Raw genomic sequence first — 25,075 nt, 5'->3', positions numbered from 1 at the left:
CCTCTTTCCTTGCTGATGTTTTAGATTCTTAATGGTTTGATCTGGTGGAGGTCTGTTACAGTCAGTTGCTACTTGTATTTGTGTCCCCCAGTGTGTATATCAAGGGCTGATATTGTAAGGAGAGTGAGTAGATGTATCTCAGGAAAAATTAAAAATGACCTCAGATGCTGAAATAGTTCACTACAACCCTGGTGTCTGGAGTTGCAGGGAATAGGATATAACCTCCTTAATTCTAGAAAACATGGTTCAAGCTGTATATACAAAAGATATGCACACCTGAGAGCCCGAGTGTGACATTAGCCATTATGCACCACTCACACTAGTTATAGAGACCTGGGTTGCATTGCTAGTTTTTTTGCTTTCCAGCTCAATGACATTTAGCAAACGGCTTCGTTTCCCTAAGACTTAGCTTGTTAAATTGCAAAACACAAAAGATGTAATACAACCTGCTTTTTAAGATGGCTATTAGGATTATCGGAGAGTGACACAGCACTGAGCCCAAAAAAGAGGAGATGGGGCTGGGCTACGGGGAAGGTATCACTAAAAGCAGAAGCTGGGAGCACACAGAAAAACCTTGATTAGCATCATAGATTGCCTGCGGCCTGGACCTTCAAAGTTGTACCACACTGAACGCTTGGTTGTACTATTAGACTTCTTGACCATTACTGCTTGGATAGCTGAGATTTGATTAGCGTTGTTCTATTAAACTAGTAGTAAAATCTCTTTGGGGAAAGGAATGGGGTACGTATGTACGCAGACAGGCAAGGTCACTGATATGGTTTGGCTGTGTCCCCACCCAAATCTCATCTTCAGTTGCAGCTCCCATAATTCCCATGTGTGTGGGAGGGACCAGATGGGAGACTGAATCATGGGGCAGTTTACCCCATACTGTTCTCATGGTAGTGAATAAGTCTCACAAGATCTGATGGTTTTATAAGGGGAAACCCTTTTTTGCTTGGCTCTCATTCTCTCTCTTGCTGCTGCCAACTAAGAAATGCCTTTCGCCTTCCACCATGATTGTACGTCCTCCCCAGAGCCACGTGGAACTGTGAGCCCATTAAACCTCTTTTTCTATGTACAGGTTACCCAGTCTCAGGTATGTCTTTATCAGCAGCGTGAAAACTAATACGGTCACCAATCCCAATGTGTTGCTTTCATGTAAAGAACATTCTTTGATTCAAATGAGAAAAATAGAAATCAGAGTGGTCCTGCTCAGGACAGGGAGTGGAGACCTGCTTTGCTTGATGACACAGCATAGATGGTGTCTTGCCACACCCAGGTGCCTCTGGGACCACCCAAGAACCAAGTGTGAATCCTGGAGGGCTAGCGGTTGATGGGCAGGGCCTTGTACTTCTTTTGGTTTTCACAAAGTTTTAGTGATATTTAGCCAAATATGAATAACAGGACAAATATTCCTTCAGCCTATTATGTCTTCTCTCATAAATGTTTCTGGATAAGGGAGCTGGCAGGGGCACATTCACAAGTTATTGACAATCTGTCTTTGAGGACTAGTTTCTAATTTTTTAAATGAGGGCATCCAGTCTATGTTTCCAGGGGAAAATTACATGAGATTTGGGAGTTCAAATGCCAATGATGTTTATAACTCTCAGCTAAAGTGCCAGTATTTCTTTCTCCTGTCTTGAACTCTATGAATGAAAAAAAAATAGTGTTGGTTTATAGTATAATCCTTCCAGTTGTGTTTGAAAGTTCTGCAGTACTCCCAAACCCATCAGTTGAATGATCTTTTCATAAATATTATTTATCATTTATGAGTACAAATAGCATTTTGGTTAAGTTGAAGCAAAAGGTAATTTTATTATCAGAGAAAATATTCATCTCATTCCTGTCCCCTTCTCTAATCAACCTCAAATAAAACAAGGCCATGTGGTCTACAGGTAAAATTGTTATAAATAATATTTAATTAAATCAGTATTTAAAACTACTGAATTTTTTTTTTTTTTTTTTTTGAGATGGAGTCTCACTCTGTCGCCCAGGCTGGAGTGCAGTGGCCAGATCTCAGCTCACTGCAAGCTCTGCCTCCTGGCTTTACACCATTCTCCTGCCTCAGCCTCCCGAGTAGCTGGGACTACAGGCGCCTGCCACCTCGCCTGGCTAGTTTTTTGAAAATTACTAATTTTTAAATACATATTGGAAATCTTTCTCTATGTAGCTATACTGTACACGTTCTTGGCTAAGAAATAATTATGTTGTGGATGCAGGAAACCTATTTGTTCAAGGCAAGCACCACTCAAATTTTCTTAGGCAGATTATCTGCTGGAAGAATTAGCCCAAGGAATTAAAATTAAAATTCCTAAACTTCCTTCTGCTCAAGAACCCAGAATGTTCTCCTTGGTTACATCTTTCTCATCTGATAGCTTGATTTCAAGGGAACAAAAATTCAGTTTTAATGGGGCATTCTTTTCAAAGCATATCATTTATTCCAAGTCAAATGCAAATTGATTTATCACTACTTTCCTTTTATGGCTTATCTATGGCACCAACTTCCTTCATTTGCCTAGAAAATCAAGAATTAACCACCCAACCCAAATACCAGGGAAGCATCTTTGTTCCTTAAATGCTGGGAAAAGTCTCAACCCTAGACCTGTCTTTTGGATCTAGCAGCAACTTTCTCACTTTGATATTATTCCACCATAGAAGACTATATTCTCAAAGAGCTGTATTTTCTTCTCTTTTTAAGGAAAATATTACTAACTTGGGTTGCTGCTATGTGTATAGGCATTCGTAGATAATAAAATTCCAGCCTTCCAAATCAGGACAGGATGATTCATTATTCTTCTGTAGCAGTATCATGGAAATAAAAAATGTGATTGGAAGAGAAAGTATCAAAAAAAAAAAAGATACATGGAAATTCAAGATTCTATCAAATACACTAACTGCTGTCAGCTCTCTAAATCTTCTATTATCTGTAGTAAGTGGTAGTGCTTCCCTGCTAAGAGGCCTTGAGAAGGCACACACTAATAGAAAGTTAATCTCATGTGACAAGCAACATAAAGCTTAAGGTATTATCTCAAGACGCTATCTATCTGGATCTTCCTAGGAAGATCTTCTGTCTTATATATTAAGGCCTTCTTAATTTATCTATATCCACAGGGAAAATGGGAATTGAGCCATCAGCCAATAACACTTACTTTATTTTTCTTTCCAATAAAGATGTCCTGAGTTTTCATTGCAACAGCTTAAAACAGAAACTCAATCACTTAAAGGTCAAAGAAATTGTAGACACTATCCAGGGAGTTTCTGGTCTACGAGTAAATCACATCTGTGAGTTCAGTGATTCCCAGCAGATTGAATAGACTAATAAATAGACTCCCTGTAAATTGCCAAAGAGGACAGTTTGCAGGCAGTTCTCACAAATGGGAAAAGAGCAACAGAGAGATAGGAGTTGAATTTCTGTTGGCATACCATAAATACCAAATTTTGAGAAGGTCAAAAGTCATGACACATATGCCTTCCATAAATTACATTTGTTTTGAAATGAACAGTTAGGTTCAACCAAAGCAGCTCCCATATAAAACTATATGGGAGCTATTCAAGATTAGTCATAGGTAACCTGGCATTTAGAAACACCATGAAGAGTGTTGTCATTCTCTCGAAAAACACAAAGCAGGTAACTAGTACAAAATGACTTCTATTCTTAGCAATACTTGTAGTTCTTCTGGGCAGTTCTGTCATGTCTCCCTGAAGGTCAAGGCAATTAGATGCTAAACAGAATTCTGAAACAAGTCTGGGAAATTGCCAATCTTATAATTAATGGTCGTGGAAAAATGCCAGTTAACTCTCTTCCCCATTTGGATCTACACTTGAACGATGATATTAATCTGCATAAGATAATTCCACTTTCCATTCGTTATTTGGTTTGGCTAAGACTGTAGTCATAGCTACACGCACTGTGATTAAAAACTAAACAATACTACCTAGTATGAAAGGAGGTTTGGAAGCACAGCTTCTTTTCATCCTCATAGCAATCCACTGATCTGCATTTTCAGATGGGCAAACAGAGGCTCAGAGGTTGATTAGTTGGTACAAAAGTGCACAGTCTTACTAGCAATCAAACAGGTATTTAAACTCAAATTCTTATGTGTCGGAATCTAGGTCTCAATTCTTGAAACTTAAGGTCTCAATCTCGAAAACATGTAAGAATCAATAAAGGACCAACCAAATCAGGATTGGGGTGAAACTCGAGAATCTACAAGTGTTAAGACGCTCCCCTAGAATTTGAAAGCAAATAGTTGACTACACTTGAAAAAACACTGCTATACTATACTGCTTGTAGGGGTATCTACATGAGGTGTTGGAGGTTATGAATATGTAGTTTGAGGTTATGAATATCTAGCTAGGGACAGCTATTTAGGCAAACCTGCATCATGAATATGTAATTGCCCTCCTCAGAACTCAGTCATTTAAAGGATCATTTACTTGAGTTTTGCACATCTAGCAATACAGACCTTAAAGTAGGAAAGTTGCAAAACAGCACAATTTTTAACATTTTCTTTCCAAAGTTATTGAAAATACTAAGATAAAAGAAAGATTCTTAAAACAGACATTGTTATAAAAGCCAAGAAATAAAGGTATTAACAGTTTAATATGGTTTGGAATGGGAAAGAGACAAAAGGAGGCACCAAAAAGGGGAAATGCATTTGATGCCCATTTAATGCTAACTCTGCTTCATCCCCGATTTGTTATCCACTGTTTTCATGATTTCCCCAATTGGTCTCCAGTGGCCAAATGTGATCTGATTCCCTCTTCCCCCCACCTCCTTGTTTTAAATGAGATCTGGTTTTACTTAGATGAATTAAATGTCACTATATTTGTTTCTGTAAATTGTTCCAGCAAAAATTACAGCATCAATGTCTGACTTTAAATGTCTGTATGACTGTCTGCCTCGCTGGGCTATTTATAGCTGCCTTTAAAACAGTCAATAAATGCGTTTAGATTGCTATTGATTTGTTTCCCCTTTACAAAGCCGCAGAATTAATATTTTTTGAAGTATTAACTGAAAATACCTGTTTTTCTTTCAGCAAAATTCATGCATGTTTACTGTTAAATTTTAGAAAATTTAAATATGTCAACAGAAGAAGAAAAAGATAATCACATCAAAATTAACATTTTGTTGTATATCATTGTTTTTTCTCCATTTTAAAATATATTTAAACTTAAAAAATTTATTGTATGAGATTTTTTGTAGCCTTGTTTTTATTCTCATTTAAAAAGCCCACATTTTTTTCCTGTCATTCTTCTACTCCATTACTTTTAATGGCTATATATAATCATACGATTGTACCGTTACCTATGAAATCAACCTCTCATTTATAAAACAGCTAATTCACATCCAGATTTTGTCACTACAAATAGCCCTCCAATGTAGTCATGTCTTTGTATTCATCCATAATAATTTCTTTAGAAAAAATTGCTGAGAAAGGAATTGCTGCATTGGAGGGCGTACCAGATTCATAGACTACTATCACATAGGGCTAGCTTACCTCCAGAAATAGTTTAAAAGTATACATTTGAATACATCTTTAAAGGGACAATATGACAACACGCATTAATATTAGGGGAGTCACATGTCTAGTAATTCAATTGTAGACTTAACAAATTTAATTAAATGCTTTTACATGAACAGACACTTTTCAAAAGACATACAAGCAGTCAACAAACATGAAAAAATCCTCAATATCACTAAGCATCAGAGAAATGCAAACCTAAACCACAATGAGATGCCATCTCACACCAGTGAGAATAGCCATTATTAATGAGTTTAAAAACAACAGATGTTAGTGAGGCTGCAGAGAAAAGGGAATGCTTACACATGGTTGGTGGGAATGTAAATTAGTTCAGCCACTGTGGAAAGCAGTTTGGAGATTTCTCAAGTAACCTAAAACAGAACTACTATTCAACCCAGCAATCCTATTACTGGGTATATATTCAAAAGAAAACAAATCATTCACCAAAAGTTTCAGGCACTCACATGTTGATAAAGGCACCATTCACAATAGTAAAGACATAGAATCAACCTAAGGGCCCATCAATTGTGGACTGGATAAAGAAAATGTGGTCAATATATGCTATGGAATACTACACAGCCATAAAAAAGAACAAAATCATGTCCTTTGCAGCCACGTTTATGCAGTTGAAGGCCATTATCCTAAGTGAATTAACACAGGAGCAGAAAACCAAATACTGCATGTTCTCACTTCCACTTCGTGGAAGCTAAACATTGGATACTCATGAACATAAACATGGCAACAACAGACACAGAGGACTGCTAGAGGGGAGAGTGGGGAGGGCATCAAGGTTTGGAAAACAAACTGTTGGGCACTATACTCAGTACCTGGGTGAAAGGATCATTCATACCCCAAACCTCAGCATCACGCAATATACCGGAATAACAAACTTCCACATGTACCCCCAAATCTAAAAGTTGAAAAAATAATAATAATATAAAATTTCTTACTGAGAGCTATCATCAGTCCTGAGGAAGATGATAAGTGAAAACCAATAGTATAACTTTTCTGTTTTCTGTTTATGAGCTGGTATCTGCAACAGGGAACACGTAGGATAAATGGGAGGAATTGACAATTGGTGTTTGGAGAACTGTCAGCACTGATGTTTTTGTAGTTTTAGGAGTACTAATTATCTTATGAGGGGTGAAATTTCCTTGAGGATAAATATCATCTTTGTATTATTCAATTATTTATTCATTTATTTCTTCAAAATATAATTAGTAAGTGCCTATACATCACATATTGCTTTAGCTGTTAGGGATATAGTGGTACATAGACAAGCATGGCCCTCGTGGAGTTTACAACTTATTTCACAGAACAATCTAATCAACAAAAAAGTTAATCCGTGGCAGTAACATCCTTGGGCTTTAGAGCAGGATATAGCAAACTCTTCTGCAAAGACTCAAATAAACTAGGATAATATTTAAGGTAGTAAATATTTTAGGCTTTGTGGACCACATGGCCTCTGATGCAGCTACTCAACTTTGTAAGTTTGTGTGATGTAGCAGAGGCAAAACTTTCCCTCTAGCCTCAAGTTCAGTAATTCAGTAGAACTTATGATTGTTCAGAACTTGAGTCTACAAAATAAGCTGACAAGAGGCAGATTGTATCAGTCCATTCATACATTGCTATAAATATCTGAGACTGGGTAATTTAAAACCTAGGTAATTTAAACCTGTTTTAAAGAAAACAATGAGAACACATGAACACAGGGAGGAGAACATCACACACCAGGGCCTGTCGGGGGTTGGAGGCTAGGCTAGGGGAGGTTTAGCACTAGGAGAAATACCTAATGTAGATAACGGTTTCATGAGTGCAGCAAACCACCATGACACGTATATACCTACATAACAAACCTCCATGTTCTGTACATGTATCCCAGAACTTAATGTATAATTTTAAAAAAGAAAAAAATAAAAATACATAAACAAATAAATGCTGAAAAAAAAGAAAAGAGGTTTAATTGGGTCATAGTTCTACAGGTTCTACAGGAAGCACAATGCCAGCACCTGCTTCTGGGGAGGCTTCAGGAAGCTTACAAAATGATGGAAATTGAAGGGGGAACAGGCATATCACATGGTGAAAGCAGGAGCAAGTGATAGATAGAGTGGAGGACGGACGTGCCACGACTTTTAAATGACCAGATCTCATGAAAACTCACTATCGTAAAGACAGCACCACACTATGAGAGATTCTACCCCATGATCAAAACACCTCCCACCAGGTCCCCCCTACATTTCAACATGAGATTTGGGTGGGGACAAATACCCAAACTATATACTTCTGTCCTAGCCCACCCCAAATTTTATTTCCTTCTCCCATTGCAAAATACAATCATTCCTTCCCCAAAATTCCCAAAAGTCTTAACTTATTCTAGCATTAACTCAAAAGTTTACAGTCTTATTTGAGATGAGGCAAATCCCTTCCACCTATGACCCTGTAAAATCAAAAACAAGTTAGTTACTTCCAAGACACAATAGGGGCATTGTACAAACAGGCACTGGATAAACATTCCCATTCAAAAAGGAATAAATTAGTCAAAATAAAGGCTCTACAGGCCCCACACAAGTTTAAAACTTAGCAGGGCAGTCATAAAATCTTAATGCTCCAAAATAATCCCCTTTGACTCCATGGCCCACATCCAGAGCACACTGGTGCAAGGGGTAGATTCATAAGGCCTCGGGCAGCTCCACATCTGTGGCTTTGCAGGGTTTAGTTCCTGAGACTACTGTCACAGGTTGCTGAATGCATGTAGCCTTTCCATGCACAAGGTGGAAGTTGCTGGTGGATCTACTCTTCTGGTGTCTGGAGGATGGTGACCCTTTCTCACATCTCCACTAGGCAGTGCCGCAGTGGGGACTGTGTGTGGGGGCTCCAACCCATGTTTCCCCTCTGCACTTCCCTAGTATAGGTTCTCTGTGGAGGCTCCACCCCTGCAGCAGGCTTCTGTCTGGACACCCAAGCTTTCCCATACATCCTCTGAAATCAAGTAAGAGGCTACCAAGCCTCATAACTCTTGCATTCTGTGAACCTGCAGTCTTAACACTACATAGAAGCCACCAAGACTTATGACTTGCACTCTCTGAAGCAGTAACTCAAGCAAGCTGTATCTGGGGCCCTTTGAGCTAAGGCTGGAGCTGGAGTGACCTGGATGCAGGCAGCAGTATTCCAAGTCTGCACAAAGCAGCAGGGCCCTAGGCCCAGTCCACAAAACCATTATTTTCTCCTAGTCCTTTGGGCCTGTGATGGGAGGGGTTTTCTAGAAGATTTCTAAAATTCCTTTGAGGACTTTTCCCCATTGCATTGAATATTAGCACTTGGCTCCCTTTTAGTTATGCACATATCTCTAGCAAGTGGTTGCTCCACAGCCTGCTTGAATTTGTCTCCCCCAAAAAGTCTTTTCTTTTCTGCCATGTGGCCAGGCTGCAAATTTTCCAAACTTTTACACTCTGCTTCCCTTTTAAATATAAGTTCCAAATTTAGGTCATTTCTTTGCTCTTGCATCTGAAAATAGGCAGTTAGAAGCAGCCATGCTGCATCTTGAACAATTTACTGCTTAGAAATTTCTTCTACCAGATACCTAAATTATCGCTATAAAGTTCACACTTCCACAGATCCCTAGGGTAGAGGCACAATGCAGCCAAGTTATTTGCTAAGGCATAATATGCATGAGTCACCTTTGCTAAAGTTCCCAGTAAGTTTCTCATTTCCATCTGAGACCTTGTCAGCCTGGACATTTTCCATATCACCATTGGCATTTTAGTCACAACCATGTAACACTAAGCAATTCCAAACTTTCCCTCATCTTTCTGCCTTCTTCCGAGTCCTCCAAACTCTTGCAACCTCTGCCTGTCACTCAGTTTCAAAGCTGCTTTCACATTTTCAGGTGTCTTTGTAGCAATGCCTCACTCTCAGTACCAATTTTCTATGTTAGGCTGTTCTTGCATTGCTATAAATACCTGAGACTGCATAATTTATAAAGAAAAGAGGTTTAATTGGCTCACAGTTATGCAGACTGGACAGTAAGCATAGTGCCTGCATCTGCTTCTGGGGTTGCCTCAGAAAGTTTACAATCATGGAGGAAGGTGAAGGGAGAGCAAGCACTCCACATGGTGAAAGCAGAAGCAAGCAAGAGAGAGAGAAGTGTCTGGGGAGAAGAGAGATGCCACACACTTTTGTATCACCAGACTTTGCAAGAACTCACTCACTGTCATGAAGACAGCACCAAGCCATGAGAGATCTGTCTGCATGATCCAAACCACCCCACCCCATGGCATCCCCACCTTCAGCATTAGGGATTACAATTCAACATGAGATTCATGAGATTTGGGCAGGGATAGATATCCAAACTATATCATAGATTAACAGGAGAAAGTGTATATGCATTTATCAAGTGCATTTTCTAGGAAAGAAAAGTGAATACTCAAGAAACCAGTTAGACTTAAACGCTTATTATACCCTCTTTATAAGAGAGAAGAGAGTGGGGATGCAGACAAATTGGGGGGTATAAATGATTTGGGGGAAAGATGATGGGGTCCATAGACGAAGAGGTGACAGTCTGTGACAAAGTTTGTCTGGGTGTGGCATGAACTTCCAGTTACCCCTTCTGGATATGAATTAATCTCTGGTTGATAAAACTGGGGGATGGCAGGGGTATCAATGACAACTGAGAAGTTCTTTTTGGAGGATCTGTCCCTAGGCAGATAAGGGGATCCCAGAGAAAGACTGCCTGCATCTGTTGTCCCACAGAAACCCCAATTTAATGTAATCAGCTACCAAAGTGGCATATTTTGGGGTGGCATTTCCTGAACATTTTCAGGAACAATATGTAGCCAGAGACCTTAAACAATGGTCTGGCTGTATTCCAATGAAACTTCATTTACAGAAACAACTCAATACTCAGATTTGGCCCTCAGGCTGCAGTTTTCTGACCCGTGTTTGTTAGTGAAAGTAGAAGATACGGTGAAGATCTCTACCTGTCACAGAATGGTGAGAAGAGTAGTAGGAAATACTTTAGAGAGGTGGCCAGATTTTAGATGTAGCAATCTGCTTACCATACAGATTATGCAAATTAATTGCAATGGAATGAAACTGGAGAGTTTTAAGCAAAGAGTGACATGTTTTGACTTTGTTTTAAAAGAGGGCTGGGTGTAGTGGGTCACACCTGTAATCCCAGCACTTTGGGAGGCTGAGACCAGTAGATCACTTGAGGCCACGAGTTCAAGACCAGCTTGGCCAACACAGTGAAACCCCTAGTGAACATTGTGCTACTTAGACATTTCTCTACTGAAAAAAAAAAATACAAAAAAATTAACTGAGTGTGGTGGCACGTGCCTGTTGTCCCAGCTACCCAGGAGGCTGAGATATGAGAATTCCTTGAATCTGTTAGGCAGAGGTTGCAGTGAGCCAAGATTATGCCACTGCACTCCAGCCTGGGCAGACTGTCTCAAAAGAAAATAGAGAATAGATTGACATGTAGGAAGGGCAAAAATAAGAGATCTCTTAGGTAACTGTTGCCGTGGCCCACTGAAGACATAGTGGTTTCAACAACAAGGAGAACTGAGTAGATTTAATATCTACTTAGAAGTGAACTAAAGGGCTTGCTGGTAGTTGGCATGATGATTTAAGGGAGAGTCATGAGACCATATGCTTGCTTGCATACAGGATACTTTTTTTTTTTCTTTTGTGTGTGACGGAGTCTCGCTCTGTCACCCAGGCTGGAGTGCAGTGGCATGATCTTGGCTCACTGCAAACTCCGCCTCCCAGTCTCACGCCATTCTCCAAACAGCTGGGACTACAAGCATCCGCCACCATGTCTGGCTAATTTTTGTATTTTTTTTTAGTAGAGACAGGGTTTCACCATGTTGGCCAGGTTGGTCTCATACTCCTGACCTCAGATGATCCACCCACCTTGGCCTCCCAAAGTGCTGGGATTACAGGTGTGAGCCACCACGCCCAGCCAGGATACTTTTTCAAAAGGTACATTTAGTTAAATTTTAACTGATTTTTGTTGTTGTTATTTTTCAAGCAACAAAAATTATCCTTGGTTAACACCAGCAGAAGAAAATATTATTGAAAAGATAACAGTTTAGCTTATAGCATCAAATATAAGAAGATAGAATCTGATTTGAGCAGAAACAAGAGGCAAGGCAAAATAAAAATCTTGTCTCAGAGACTGCCTCTTAGGGAGCTGTGACTTGCCTCTCCCTTTCACCACTGGCCTCTTGATTGCCTGCCATTCCTTAAATAATAGGAGTCAGCAACTCTTGCGTCATTTCCTCAAGATTCAGCCTAGTTTGTGAAGTTCTGATTGGCCACTCCTAGGTCATGTGGCACTTCTGCACATGAAGGGTGAGAAAGCACCGTGTGAGAGGTGGCTTCTGATATCTTCCCTGGCCTCATCCTCATCCCAGTCATGATCATCTCTTACCTCATTGTTGAAATAGCTTTCTGGTTTACCTCCCTCCTTCTGCTCTTAAATTTCCCCAACTGATTTTCCAATGGACAGCCAGCATGATTTTTTTCAAATAAAAAAGTTATCATGCAGTGCCCTTGGTTCAAATACTTCAATAGCTTTCACTGTACTTGGGAGAAAGACCCAAATCTTTACCTATGAGGTATTTTATGCTCTGGCTCTATTTCTCTTTCTAGCCTCAGTTCTCCCCCATTTCAACCCATGCCCACATTTAGGTCTTTGGAAAGCATGTCCTAGGCACCTTTGAGTCATGGAGCCTTTGCAGATACTATTTTCTCTGCCTGGAAAACATTTTTGCTTCCTCTTCTTACGGAGTTAATTCCTCTTCCTCTTTCAGATTATAGCTTGGATATGCATCTCTCCCAGACTAGATAAGGCCTGTATGATAAGCTATCAGAGGAGAGAGATTTATTAAAGTTAAGGGATAAGGATGACTATAAATAAAAGACAGCTTCCCAGGTGTTAGCTATTATGCACTTTCATTTTATGTCATTTAATCCTCAAAAAAACATTTTGAGATAAATCGACTATTGTCCCCTTGATTTAAATAAATACAATGAGGCTTACAGATGGTGATTCCATGCAGCTAAGATGTGGCAAAAAAAAAAAAAAAAAAAAAGAGAATCCAAGTCTTTGATCTTCATATTCCTGCCCTTTGACTATTCTGCTGTTAGACCACATTCTGGAGCTTGGACTGTACCCATGGTAGCAGGAGGAGAGACACTTACATTTCAGGTTTAGAAATGATCACTCTGGATGAAAGAGGCAATAAATGAGTTGAAAGGCTGTTATGTAAACCAGGTGAAGCCAGGTGAGAGATCTGGAAAGCCTGCATGCAATGATAAAATGCAGATGCGTTCCTGTAATGATAACTTCTTACGAGAACCAGGTCTTAAAGTTAGATTAGAAAGAGGGAGGCTGCAGCCAAATTATACCTATAAATAGTGAGAGCCTTAACAACCAGATAGTGACTGTACCTCAAACAAACAAAACAAGATAGGGAGCAAGGTCTGAGTTGAGAGCATTTTAACCTCAGGCTAGGAATGAAGAGCTCACTCTGAACTTGAATGTCAGGCCCTGGACCAAACCTTCTCCGATGGCCCGGTTCAATCATAACCTCCCTCCTTGCTCCAGGCCCTTCTCCATATAGTAGCACTTTATTTTGTGTCCTCCATGATAGTCATTACTATCGGAAATTTTTCCTTTGTATTGCTTTCATGTTTGTTGATACCCGCTTCTCCAATATAAACTCCAAGATGCTGCAATTCTGTTTTCCAGTGCCTAAAAGTGGACGGAACATAGTAGGAACTCGAGTTTTTTTTTTTTTTTTTTTTTTTTTTTTTTTTTTTTTTTTTTAATGAATGGAAAGAAAACAAGAATGAAAATAATTAGTAGCAAATACTCCTATGGGGAACGTAGAGGCTGTTGGGGGAAGTGCTTTCCTTACACAACGAAAAGAGACTGAGCTGTGGTCTTTTAAAGGAACATCAGATCCCATGTTATCTGACTTCCTTGCCAACCCAGATCCAGCTCAAGGTAAAAAATCTAAGCAACTTGGGTTAACATCCACCCAAGACAGGGATGGGCAGGGTGATTTTCAAGATAAGAATAAGAGAAAGTTTCAGAACCCTCTTAGTAAAACATGTACACACAATTTAAGACAAATAAGCATGATAAACACCTTGTGGATTTCTTTAACCTGTCAACTTTGCCAATCTTGTCAATCCTGTCTCCTTTAGGCTCGTTCCTAAAGTAATACAGAGCAAAGGAGTAAATAGTAATAAAATGTTTAAACTGAGTTGGATAGATGGGTGTGTGTTTGTGTGTCTGTTCAGATACGTGTGTTGACAACAAGGAGCAGGGGATCTCCCATGTAGTGATGGTTGTAAAAAAAAAGGAAAGTTGGCTGGGCACAGTGGCTCACATCTGTAATCCAACACTTTGGGAGGCTGAGGCTGGAGGACTGTTTGAGGTCAGGAGTTTAAGACCAGCCTGGGCAACACAGTGGGACCCTGTCTCTAAAAATAAATTAAAAATTAGCCAGGCATAGTGGCACACATCTACAGTCCCATTTACTTGGGAGGCTGAGGTGGGAAGATGGCTTGAACCCATGAGATTGAGGCTGCAGTGAGCTCTGATCACACCACTGCACTCCAACTTGGGTGACAGAGTAAGACCCTGTTTCAAAAAAAAGGCCGGGCACAGTGGCTCATGCCTGTAATCCCAGCACTCTGGGACGCCAAGGAGGGCGAATCATGAGGTCAGGAGATAGAGACCATCATGGCTAACATCGTGAAACCCCGTCTCTACTAAAAAAGAAAAAAAAATTAGCTGGGCATGGTGGTGGGCACCTGTAGTTCCAGCTACTTGGGAGGACGAGGCAGGAGAATGGCGTGAACCTCAGAGGCAGAGCTTTCAGTGAGCCGAGATCGCACCACTGTGCCTGGGTGACAGAGCAAGACTCCATCTCAAAGAAAAAAAAAAAAAAAAGAGAGAGGAAAGAAATAAAAGTCACCTTATCTCTGGGGCTTTGAGGAACTAGTGGAAGGACAGAAAAGTAACCCAGGTTGCTTTGTGGTAGGAAACAATGGCACCATTTCTCAGCTTAGATAGAAATATATACTGGGAACCACATGCTCTCTGCCAGTGTTCTGCCAGTGGAGCACCCTTTGAGAGAGTGAAAGCAAGTGTTCTGATATTCTACAGAGGATGAAACTCAGCTCTCATGGTGTTACTGGAAAAGGGTCCTGATCCAGACCCCAAGTGAGGGTTCTTGGATCTTGTACGGGAAAGAATTCGGGGCCAGTCCACAGAGTAAAGTGAAAAAAAGTTTATTAAGAAAACAAAGGAATGGGCTGGGTGTCGTGGCTCACGCCTGTAATCCCAGCACTTTGGGAGGCCAAGGAGGGTGGATCACGAGGTCAAGAGATCAAGACCATCCTGGCCAACATGGTGAAACCCCGTCTGTACTAAAAATCCAAAAAAAATTTAGCTGGGCGTGGTGGTGCACACCTGTAGTCCCAGCTACTCGGGAGGCTGAGGCAGGAGAATCACTTGAACCCGGGAGGTGGAGGTTGCAGTGAGCCGAGATCACGCCACTGCGCTCCAGCCTGGAGACAGAGCAAGACTCCGTCTCAAAGAAAAGAAAAATAGAAAACAGAGGAATGAAAGAATAAAGAATAGGTACTGTATAGACAGGGCAGAGCATTCAAAAAACCAGATAGAGGAACATGCCCACTTTGGGCGCAATGCTTTTATATATATAAGATAACAAAGGAAAAAATTCATGGGGGAGATGTGATTTACTACAAGAGCTTTTGACAAAGGATTATTAATTTTTGTGTAACTACAGTCTTCTGCAAGAATCTATATTATTATCTTTAAAGCGAAACTGATTCTTAGTTTAAGAATGCTTTTGTTCTTAAGATATCAGGACATCAGGACATTTCCTGGGTCTGTTAGGTAGTAGGTCTGTTCAGTAAACATGATTAACTGATTCTTTAAACTGTAAATATCCTGTTGACTAAGAATGCCTAACCTCCTGGGGATGCAACACAGTAGGTCTCAGCTTCATTTTACCCAGCTCCTATTCCAAGATGGAGGCCCCCTCGTTTGAATACCTTTGACAACAGGGTTCAGATTCAAGCAATAATTATTGAATGACTCCTGTGCATCTGACCCATTAAAAGGTGGCTTCCCATTCATTATCTCATTCAAACTTCACAGTAATGTGGTGACAGAGGTATCATAACCTTATTTCATGAATGAGTACCATGAGGCTCAGAGAAGTTACTTCTACAAGATGCTCAGGAAGTTGAGGGCAGACCTGGAACTGGGGTCTGCCTCCTAATTCAGGCCCTCTCTGCAATACCGAAAACCATTTTATTTTAGACTATTCATTAGATTGGTGCAAAATAATCGTGGTTTTAAGTTTTGCACCAAACTAATATTAAGGGAATTTGATTTCTAAACTAGATAACTTTAAATTACAATTTATATTGTTTTGGTGCAATCTTGAGATCCAGAACCATGGAGAAACGTAATCCCAGATTCCACATTTCTTCTACTTCTTTATAAAACAGAGCAACATTTGGGGAGAGGTACGATTTAAAATCAGGATGTAGATACTACTTAAGGAAAAACTGGGCTAGAAACAGGATCTCCAGATGTTACTAGTGATGCTGTTACACTGGATTTCTTCCCAGCTCCTGCTTTCAGTTTAGTTGTTTGCTCATAACATATTATAACCCCTTTCTATAGCAAACTGGCACAAGGTTTTCTTATACTGATTCAGGAGGAGAAACTGTAGAGTTATATCAGGAGAGGGGTAAAATCCACATTCACCAAAATGGTGGATTAGGATTAGAGGTTAGAGTTGAGAGGGAGAAGAGAACAGAAAGGGAAGAAAAGGTGTAGGACAACTTGCTCTGGGGATGAGAAGGAAACCTGAGAATGCCATTGACTTGTCACCAAAGGAGGAACTTAAGTTAGAGAGTCAGGGAGTATTTGGAGAAGTATGGACAGTTATCTGGTAGGTTCTGGGTAAAGCAAGAGTTCAGTAGCCAAATGAAGAGCTCCACTTAAGCAGGTCTGAATATCTTAGGAGGATTCCAGGTCTCAGGCTCCTGCATAATTCTAGGGCAAAGGCAAAAAGTTGTAAAACAGGTTTTGAGCAAAATAGCCACATAGCCTAATTTGGCCCAGCATTGTCCTAACTCTTAATACCTCTCTCTCTCTTTGCTTCTCAGCACCCAAATGTACCATCCAACTGCACCTTCCTCTACTGGCCTACTCTTCACCTACCCTGGGTCCCATCCTCCCCTGTCTCCTCCCCCTCCCTCAGAGCTCCACCTAAGCCTGTCTTCAAAGGCAATGACCTGCATACAGAATTAGGCCATCTCTTCTATTCTCCACCCCATCAGCTCTCAAATTTCCACCAAAACTTATCTCATCTTATAGTTGTCAGGAAAGTAACTTGAATACTGAGGACTTCATGTGTTAGCTACCTCAGGTCCTTTACATGGTAAAGAAGGCACTTGTTACCTCAAAGACCACAGCCATTCAGAACTGGATTTTTTGAAGAAATTTTAGACCTTTTTTGTGGTGCATCTCCAAGTATACAAAGCACATAAGTCTTATTAATATATTATGTTAAGTAGATGCTAGAGGAAAGATCTAGTTTTATCACCAGTGTCTTAATCACTGTATGGTACCCTCGGTCTGAGCTTACCTTTGAAGAGCAATCTACAGGAGGAGTTTACCTGGTAGGTTGCTGACTTTGAGAGGAGGTGGCAAAATGGCAGAGGAATTGTTTCAAAATTGATGAGTCTAATTGAGACGCGTTTGTGTACTGGAAACTGGGACAAATAAGCAGGATGTGCATGTTATGTTGAGAATGTTCCTTGTTGTGTTTAGCTTACTTGAAATGTGCTAAATTATTAAGTTTCTCCTTAAATACACACAAAGATTTAGAAAGCTGAGGCCTAAAAGCAGATCCTGCTAGTCACAGTAGCTTAAGAAATGTTTCTGTATCTGAGCTTAAGACAAGGAGTAAGATACGAGAAAAGTGGTTATCAGGGTTGGGGTTACTGTCCCTTCTACCTTCCCCTCTCTCAGTCCTCCCCATGGGATGAAGTAAATCAGGGAGTCACTCGCTGCTTTCCTCAGTGTCTGTGCGCATTTAATAAACGTTGATGGTATTCTGAGGAAACCCTTCACCATCCTAAGGGCACTGCCTCTTCTCTAGCCTCATCTATAAAAGAACTCTAAGTCATTTCTAAGCAAAGAAATGGCTATGCTTTTACTACCTTTGTCATTATTACATGGCAGAATAGACCTTACCTGATTCAGCGTTTTCTTTTGAACTTTATATTCTACAGCTTTGTAATGATAGTTGATAGTAATTTTCATTTGCAATTAAAAAAAAAAAAACCTTTAAACCAATGAAATAGCTGCAAGGCTGTTGTATCAGTTCGAACCCCAAGAGCGCGCCAACAAACACCACAAGGCGGTATGGAGCCACACGCTGTTTTAATGAGCGCCTGGGCGCACACGGGCTGAGGCCTAAAATGGCGTCCGCACCAAATAAGCACGGAGCAGGGGTTTATATAGTCTCCTGTAAACAGGAAGTGTCTTAGTCTGATATAACTGCTATGCGGTACCAGGACGGCCTCTCTCTCGATCTTCAGCAGGTACGTGTCTTCCGGCTCCTCTCTTCCTGTTTCTGCTATCTTGCTGATGCAGGCTGGTGGTGCAAGTGGTCTTCAGCCTTGGGACTGGGCCTAAGAAGGGAGGAGTTATTCACCACCCACCTGGCAGCTTCCAGGCCCAGGGTAAAGTCTTTCAATAGCCACCATAGGTTTCTAGGGAGCAGCATGCAAAAAATTACAAAAGTAGGAACACTGCAAATGCTTTCTCATGGTGGCATTGATGGCGACAAGAAAATTACGCAAGCATCGAAGCACTTTTAAGGCTGAGTTTTAATCCTAAGAAACACAAATGGTAAATACAAAATTCCAGTCAATCAACAAATGCTAGCCTCTATTGTTTAATGGTAAACAGTTGGCAAAAAGCTCAAATTAACATGAAATACTAAATAGGAAACTAATAAATATTTCATCTAGTCAGTATGACCAAAAGGCCTCCATAGACTTCTTTGCTCATTGGGTAGGCTGAGAAATGGGTCAGATTATATATGATTTATTTGGTTACAATTGATCATTTGGCCTAAAGACAACTGTCTTTTTAAAAATGTGTTATTTATATAGTTGGAGATTCAAGAAAAGGATAAGTGTATAGACCTAAACAGAATCTGAATGCTTGTCTTTGGCTAAGTTGAAGTTAATGATCACAGTAATGAAACCACATCAGGAAACACGAGTTTGGGGCCAAATTTTCAGTTGTAACTTGTATCTCTCAAATTGTTACATTATTCAATGGTACATTTTCCACACACACAAATTTGTTCACTTGTAACTTGTATTAATTGAAAATTCATTCACTTTGGAAGGTGTTTTGAAAGAGGCTTGTTTATAACAGTTGCTGGTACCCCTGGAATTCAAAATGATGCCAACTGAATGCCATTTCAAATAAAACCTTTTACTTATTTATTTATTTATTTATTTATTTATTTTTTTGGCAGCAGGAAAGAGCAGAGTCACACAGTAGCTCTTGATTTATGAAACGGTGTTTTCTAACTCTCAGACTTCCACCATGTGTGTAGTTCGCTTGAAGGAACTAGGTTGGACACATTTAACAAGAAAATAATTCTATCTCCATATCTGCTTTTTAATTTGAAATCATATGGGCCTTTGATTATACTTCATCCCATTTTCATGCCTCCTATGACCAGTTGAGAGAGTGGACACTGAGAACCATACATCAGCTTCTTCTGTTTGTAAAATATTGTTCAATGACAAGTCAGACAGATGGAAACCTCCAAAGCATGGTTGTTATTGTGGACAAAAGTTGTGGAAATATTTTACATTGAACTGTCCAGTAAGCATTTTCGCAGCCCTAGGTCACATCCGGGAATTATGCAATTGGTTCCCCCCGAACCTGGTTGAAGTGCTGAGAAAGGAGAGGATGTAACAGATCAAAACTGATCTGGATGATGGTTGAGTGAAGTGGCCGACAGGCAGGTAGAGGACAGAGATAAACCCATACATGCCTTACAGGAGTTTCTGGCTTTAAGCGGAGTCCATCCTTGTAAGTGGTGCATTAAACAAAGAGTTTATTGTAAAGTGGGCCTGATCCCTGGAGGAAAAGAAAATTGATTCTTTTTCACTGGAGGGAAGTTAACTCTTTCTGTCCTTTTGCAGCAGAGAAGGTGCTGAACACGTATTTAGTGATGAATTTCCCTGGTTCGTTCCAAGGGGTCTTTATGTCAGGAATAGTATTTATTCATAGTGCATTTTCTATGCAATAGAGAGGCAAGATTCCCTAAAGTCTCCCCATTGTACTCCCTTCATCCCATCTAGCACAGGTAGACTGTAAAACCCATATTCTAATAGTTACTAAGCTATTAAAATTGGCTACAATACTTCTATTTCTTTTGTTTTGCATAGGAGTAACTCAAGATGATTTTGATGTTGCAGTTTTAAATTTCACTTTGACTTGAGCTGGGACATCTATTGGCCTATTATACCATGGATGCTAAAAATGTTAAGAGCTGCATGTTCTGCCTTGATCTTTTCAAGACTGAATTTGGAAGGAGAAAAATTATTTTGCCTAAGGACATCTGTGAAAGTATCAGGAAAACACTGAAAAGCCAGAGAGAAGGGTTCAGTTGTAGTGTGCTCCCTTTAAGAGAGAAATGAGATTAGCAACTTTGGCAAATTTTTGGGACTCTATTCAGAAGGAAAGAGAAGAGCTGCCAGTGTCAAAAAAAAAAAAAAAAAAAAAAAAAGAAAAAAAAAAAAGGATGGATGTTATGAGACAAAGGCAGAGGCAATTTTACACCTTTCTGAAAGCTTACCTGGGAGTAGTTTTAGCTACTGAGGTTAAGAAAGATGGATTTTTTTTTTCTTTTCTTTCAAGACTAAAGCTGGAGCTAGGGGGAAATGGGTTTAATGTGAAGTAGTGCTCCTGTCAGTTCTGTTTGTCCTGGGAAGTACACAAGGAAGAAGAGCCTCCGTGGAAGAGAGAGGACGCGCCAGGTGCTGAAGGTGAGGGATTACCTATTACAACAGTAGCGATTATGAAAGTTACATTATGATATGAAAGTAGAAACTCTTAAGGAAAAACCTGATTTAAACAGTTAGGAAGTTTATGACTGCTAGACACATATCTGAATGGTATTTTGCCTTTTCATATCAGCAATTACTTTGTTTTCTAAATACCCTCATGCAAGAAGAGTTTACAAAAATAAAGCAGATTTTTTTTTTTTATATCAGGTCAGAAAAGTTAGTGAGGCATCATTTGGGATAATCATAGTGTTTACTCAAGCCTTATTCATATATAAAAATGTTATTTTCTCTAATTGCATATTTTGCCTCTATAATGACTGGTTGAATTCTAAACTGAAATGAGTAATCAATACTGTACCGCTAATGTTCAGATGAAGTAGTAGCTATTTTAGATGGTATGACACTGCTCCAAATTTGGCAAATTTCTATAAAGGTGGACATCAAAAGCTAAAAAGTGTGTTTTTGTTGCTGTTGTTGTTTAGGTTCTAACTGAAAACCCAAACCAAGAAATAGCAACACATCTAGAATTCTTACTACCACAAAATTCACCTGGATCCCTAAGGGCACAGCAAAGAATGAGCTATTACGGCAGCAGGTATCATATTGTCAATGTGGACACAAAATACCCAGGCTACCCACCAGAGCACATTATAGCTGAGAAGAGAAGAGCCAGACGACGATTGCTTCACAAAGATGGCAGCTGTAATGTCTACTTCAAGCACATTTTTGGAGAATGGGGAAGCTATGTGGTTGACATCTTCACCACTCTTGTGGACACTAAGTGGCGCCATATGTTTGTGATATTTTCTTTATCTTACATTCTCTCATGGTTGATATTTGGCTCTGTCTTTTGGCTCATAGCCCTTCATCATGGCGATCTATTAAATGATCCAGACATCACACCTTGTGTGGACAACGTCCATTCTTTCACAGGGGCCTTTTTGTTCTCCCTTGAGACCCAAACCACCATAGGATATGGTTATCGCTGTGTTACTGAAGAATGCTCTGTGGCCGTGCTCATGGTGATCCTCCAGTCCATCTTAAGTTGCATCATAAATACCTTTATCATTGGAGCCGCCTTGGCCAAAATGGCAACTGCTCGAAAGAGAGCCCAAACCATTCGTTTCAGCTACTTTGCACTTATAGGCATGAGAGATGGGAAGCTTTGCCTCATGTGGCGCATTGGTGATTTTCGGCCAAACCACGTGATAGAAGGAACGGTTAGAGCCCAACTTCTCCGCTACACAGAAGACAGTGAAGGGAGGATGACAATGGCATTTAAAGACCTCAAATTAGTCAATGACCAAATCATCCTGGTCACCCCAGTAACTATTGTCCATGAAATTGACCACGAGAGCCCTCTGTATGCCCTTGACCGCAAAGCAGTAGCCAAAGATAACTTTGAGATTTTGGTGACATTTATCTATACTGGTGATTCCACTGGAACATCCCACCAATCTAGAAGCTCCTATGTTCCCCGAGAAATTCTCTGGGGCCATAGGTTTAATGATGTCTTGGAAGTTAAGAGGAAGTATTACAAAGTGAACTGCTTACAGTTTGAAGGAAGTGTGGAAGTATATGCCCCGTTTTGCAGTGCCAAGCAATTGGACTGGAAAGACCAGCAGCTCCACATAGAAAAGGCACCACCAGTTCGAGGATCCTGCACATCAGACACCAAGGCGAGACGAAGGTCATTTAGTGCCGTTGCCATTGTCAGCAGCTGTGAAAATCCTGAGGAAACCACCACTTCTGCCACACATGAGTATAGAGAAACACCTTATCAGAAAGCTCTCCTGACTTTAAACAGAATCTCTGTAGAATCCCAAATGTAGTCCTAAATTGTGATTATGAGGGCTACCACTTAATCATTTTATCTTCCAGCCAATCACCGTAGGCAAGTCGTTGTAAACATGGCTTTTTTGAAAGTGTTTTAGCTATGTTTTATGATGATGCTGGGTAAGTAGAGTAAGTCAAACTTGATAAAAGATAATCTAAAAATTCCATAGTTCTCGATTATTAAAATTTTTCTTGTTAGCCAATTTTGAATTAAGAATGCTATTAAGAAGCCTAATTGATTAAAATGTATCTTTTTTATTATCTTATATACTTGTATCTTCAGTTGGAGGTGTAGTATTCAAATATGGGGATATGAAGGCAGGAAGGAGGCTAGAATAAATAAAAATGAAAAGACAAGTAAGGCAGCATAAATAATATATTTTTAAATATGTCAACATTGATAATACAATGAAGATTTGCTATAAAAAGTATGATATCTAACCAAGATATGCAAAAGATGCATTCAGTAAGCTGTAATGTTGAGAAATATAACTGTGAAATCAGCTCACCAGTTCAAGTCACTAGGTTTGCCACTTGGATAGTCTTCGTTTCAGCGAGCATAGCTAGTGGCTGTAAGAAATTGTCCACACCACCAATTCCACTGCCACTTGTCCAGGTAGTGATCAATGAGAGCTAGAAGCGATTTTTTCTCTAACTGATGAGGCAGAAGAAAAGTTAACAGTATTTAGAGCAGCATTTCTCTCTTAAAGTCTCTGGTTGACTCCAACAAATGGAGACCAGAAATAAGGCAACCATGACCTTGCTAGGTTCTCTGAGAAGGGGAGGTTCTATGTTCATGTTCCCCCTTCTTCCAGGATGTGACCAAAGGACAGGATCATATAGATGAGGTGAGGGGATGGTTAGCAGCGAGAAACATTCTCAGAGCCTTGGAGAGAAACTGTTGCTAGCTTGCTAGTGCCGAAAGATTGCAACTTTGGCTGCTACATAAAGGATAGAACCTTTTTGTGGGGAGGGGAGGGAGATACTTATTTGTGCCCAGAAGCCTTTATGTATGCTTCTTATCTTGGTTACCGTAGAAGACACAAATTACTCAAGTTGTGGATTGCAAGAAACTCTTTTATTGAACTTGGAACAACCATTTAAATGAAGGATTTTGTGAGATAGAATTCAATTAAAGTGATTTTAATGCACAGTAAGTGGATAATCTGAGTACAATGAAATTTCTTAAATTTTATAACATGAGATAAAGTTGTATACTCTCATATTAAAAGATGTTAATCATGATTACTTTAAGCCCACACCCACTGGCCTATGAGTAGAGTCACTTTAAACTTTATAAATCAAAGAAATATTAGGTACATTCAGAATTTTTTGTGTTTTGTGTCTGTTTTACATTGTTGCTGCACTGGCAATAAGTATGTGACACAGTTTTTATTATTTATTTCATTTAAATACACACACACAGACACACACACCCAGTTTTTGCTTTTTCTGGAAAATCTTTCTTTCTCTCTCTCTCTCAATTTAAATTAAAACACACAAGTGAATGAACCAAATCACATAGTCCAAGATTATAAATAAAAGTAAAATATATAGGTATAGGTAGATAGAGTGCCTTTCTGTTTCTTTTCTTTTTTTTTTTCTTTTTTTGTTTTTCTTCCCTCCTCCCCCATCCTTCCCTTTCTCCTTCCTTTTCCCTCGTTTTTTTTTTTTTTTTTTTTTTTTGGCCTGGGAGTAATACAGTTACTTTTTAAATGCACATGTGCAATCTTTTATTCCTGTTGTTTTATGGATAAGAGATTTGTTCAGGTCAAAAGTTGCGAAACAGTTCTGAAGCTTAATATTAGAGACCCAAGTAAGATGATTTTTAGTCCTGCTTGAGGAATGCACACTCCATTTAAAAAATTATGCACGCTGTAGATTTGGATTGTACAGCAGCAATTACTTGGCTAAATTAGAGTACTGCAATCTTGTAAGTAGAAAACAGTCACCATGACAATAGACAAAAACACTTAAAAATTTTTTAGCTTGTTTTACCTTTGACCTACATCTAGTTTCATGTCACCTTGCTTTGCTTTGTTGAGTCCGCTACTGCTAATGTTTGCCTTGTCAATATCAGAATGGGGCATCAATGTCCCGTGAAATACATTTTGTTGTGCTCTGAGCCTCTATAATCAAATGCTTGTACTCAGAAGAGAATGTAAAATCAGCATTTCTATGTGATATTTATCTCTAATTATCTGTGTAATTTTATAACATACTTGACAACCCCAGTGAGTTACTTAATAATAAAGATCTTAATGCAAAAAGTGTGTATATACCTATATTTTCAATGGTATAAGTTATCTTTGCTGATGCGGTCAGCACTGGGTATAGTGCACCAAAAATAAGAATGCTGCTTCGTATAAATAGAACATAGGCAGCATTGTAAAGCATTTTTGTGTTGTTTTTTTTTAAAGCTTGTAGAACAGGTATATCTGAAGTAAAAGTTGGTTGTTTCTGTAAGTATCACAAGCAGGTTCTATGTAAAATGGCAATTCTAGTTTCAAATGCCCTACCAATAGCGAGAAGTTGGGTGAGTATTTTTTCTT

The 25,075-nt window shown here is 39.6% G+C and overlaps 1 protein-coding gene across 2 annotated transcripts in view; it reads left to right on the top strand.

Annotated features, from left to right (window-relative positions):
• Nucleotides 1-24,785, top strand: part of KCNJ16 (potassium inwardly rectifying channel subfamily J member 16) — a 59,059-nt gene extending 34,274 nt beyond the window's left edge. Inside the window, exons 1-2 of one of the 2 annotated variants that reach the window (XM_010353124.2) lie at nt 20,589-20,666; nt 21,170-24,785. In XM_010353124.2, the coding sequence (XP_010351426.1) occupies nt 21,263-22,519 (1,257 nt within the window). In that variant the 5' untranslated portion in view covers nt 20,589-20,666; nt 21,170-21,262 and the 3' untranslated portion in view covers nt 22,520-24,785. Of the gene's footprint in view, nt 1-20,588; nt 20,667-21,169 lie in introns of those variants that run through there. The other variant, XM_010353123.2, reaches the window with a different exon arrangement.
• The last annotated feature ends 290 nt before the right edge of the window (nt 24,786-25,075 follow it).

The sequence above is a fragment of the Rhinopithecus roxellana genome, chromosome 19 (assembly GCF_007565055.1).
Source record: "Rhinopithecus roxellana isolate Shanxi Qingling chromosome 19, ASM756505v1, whole genome shotgun sequence".
Taxonomy (NCBI): domain Eukaryota; kingdom Metazoa; phylum Chordata; class Mammalia; order Primates; family Cercopithecidae; genus Rhinopithecus; species Rhinopithecus roxellana.
The sequence above is the reverse complement of the archived record's forward strand: the minus strand, read 5'-3'. Positions and strand labels throughout refer to the sequence as shown.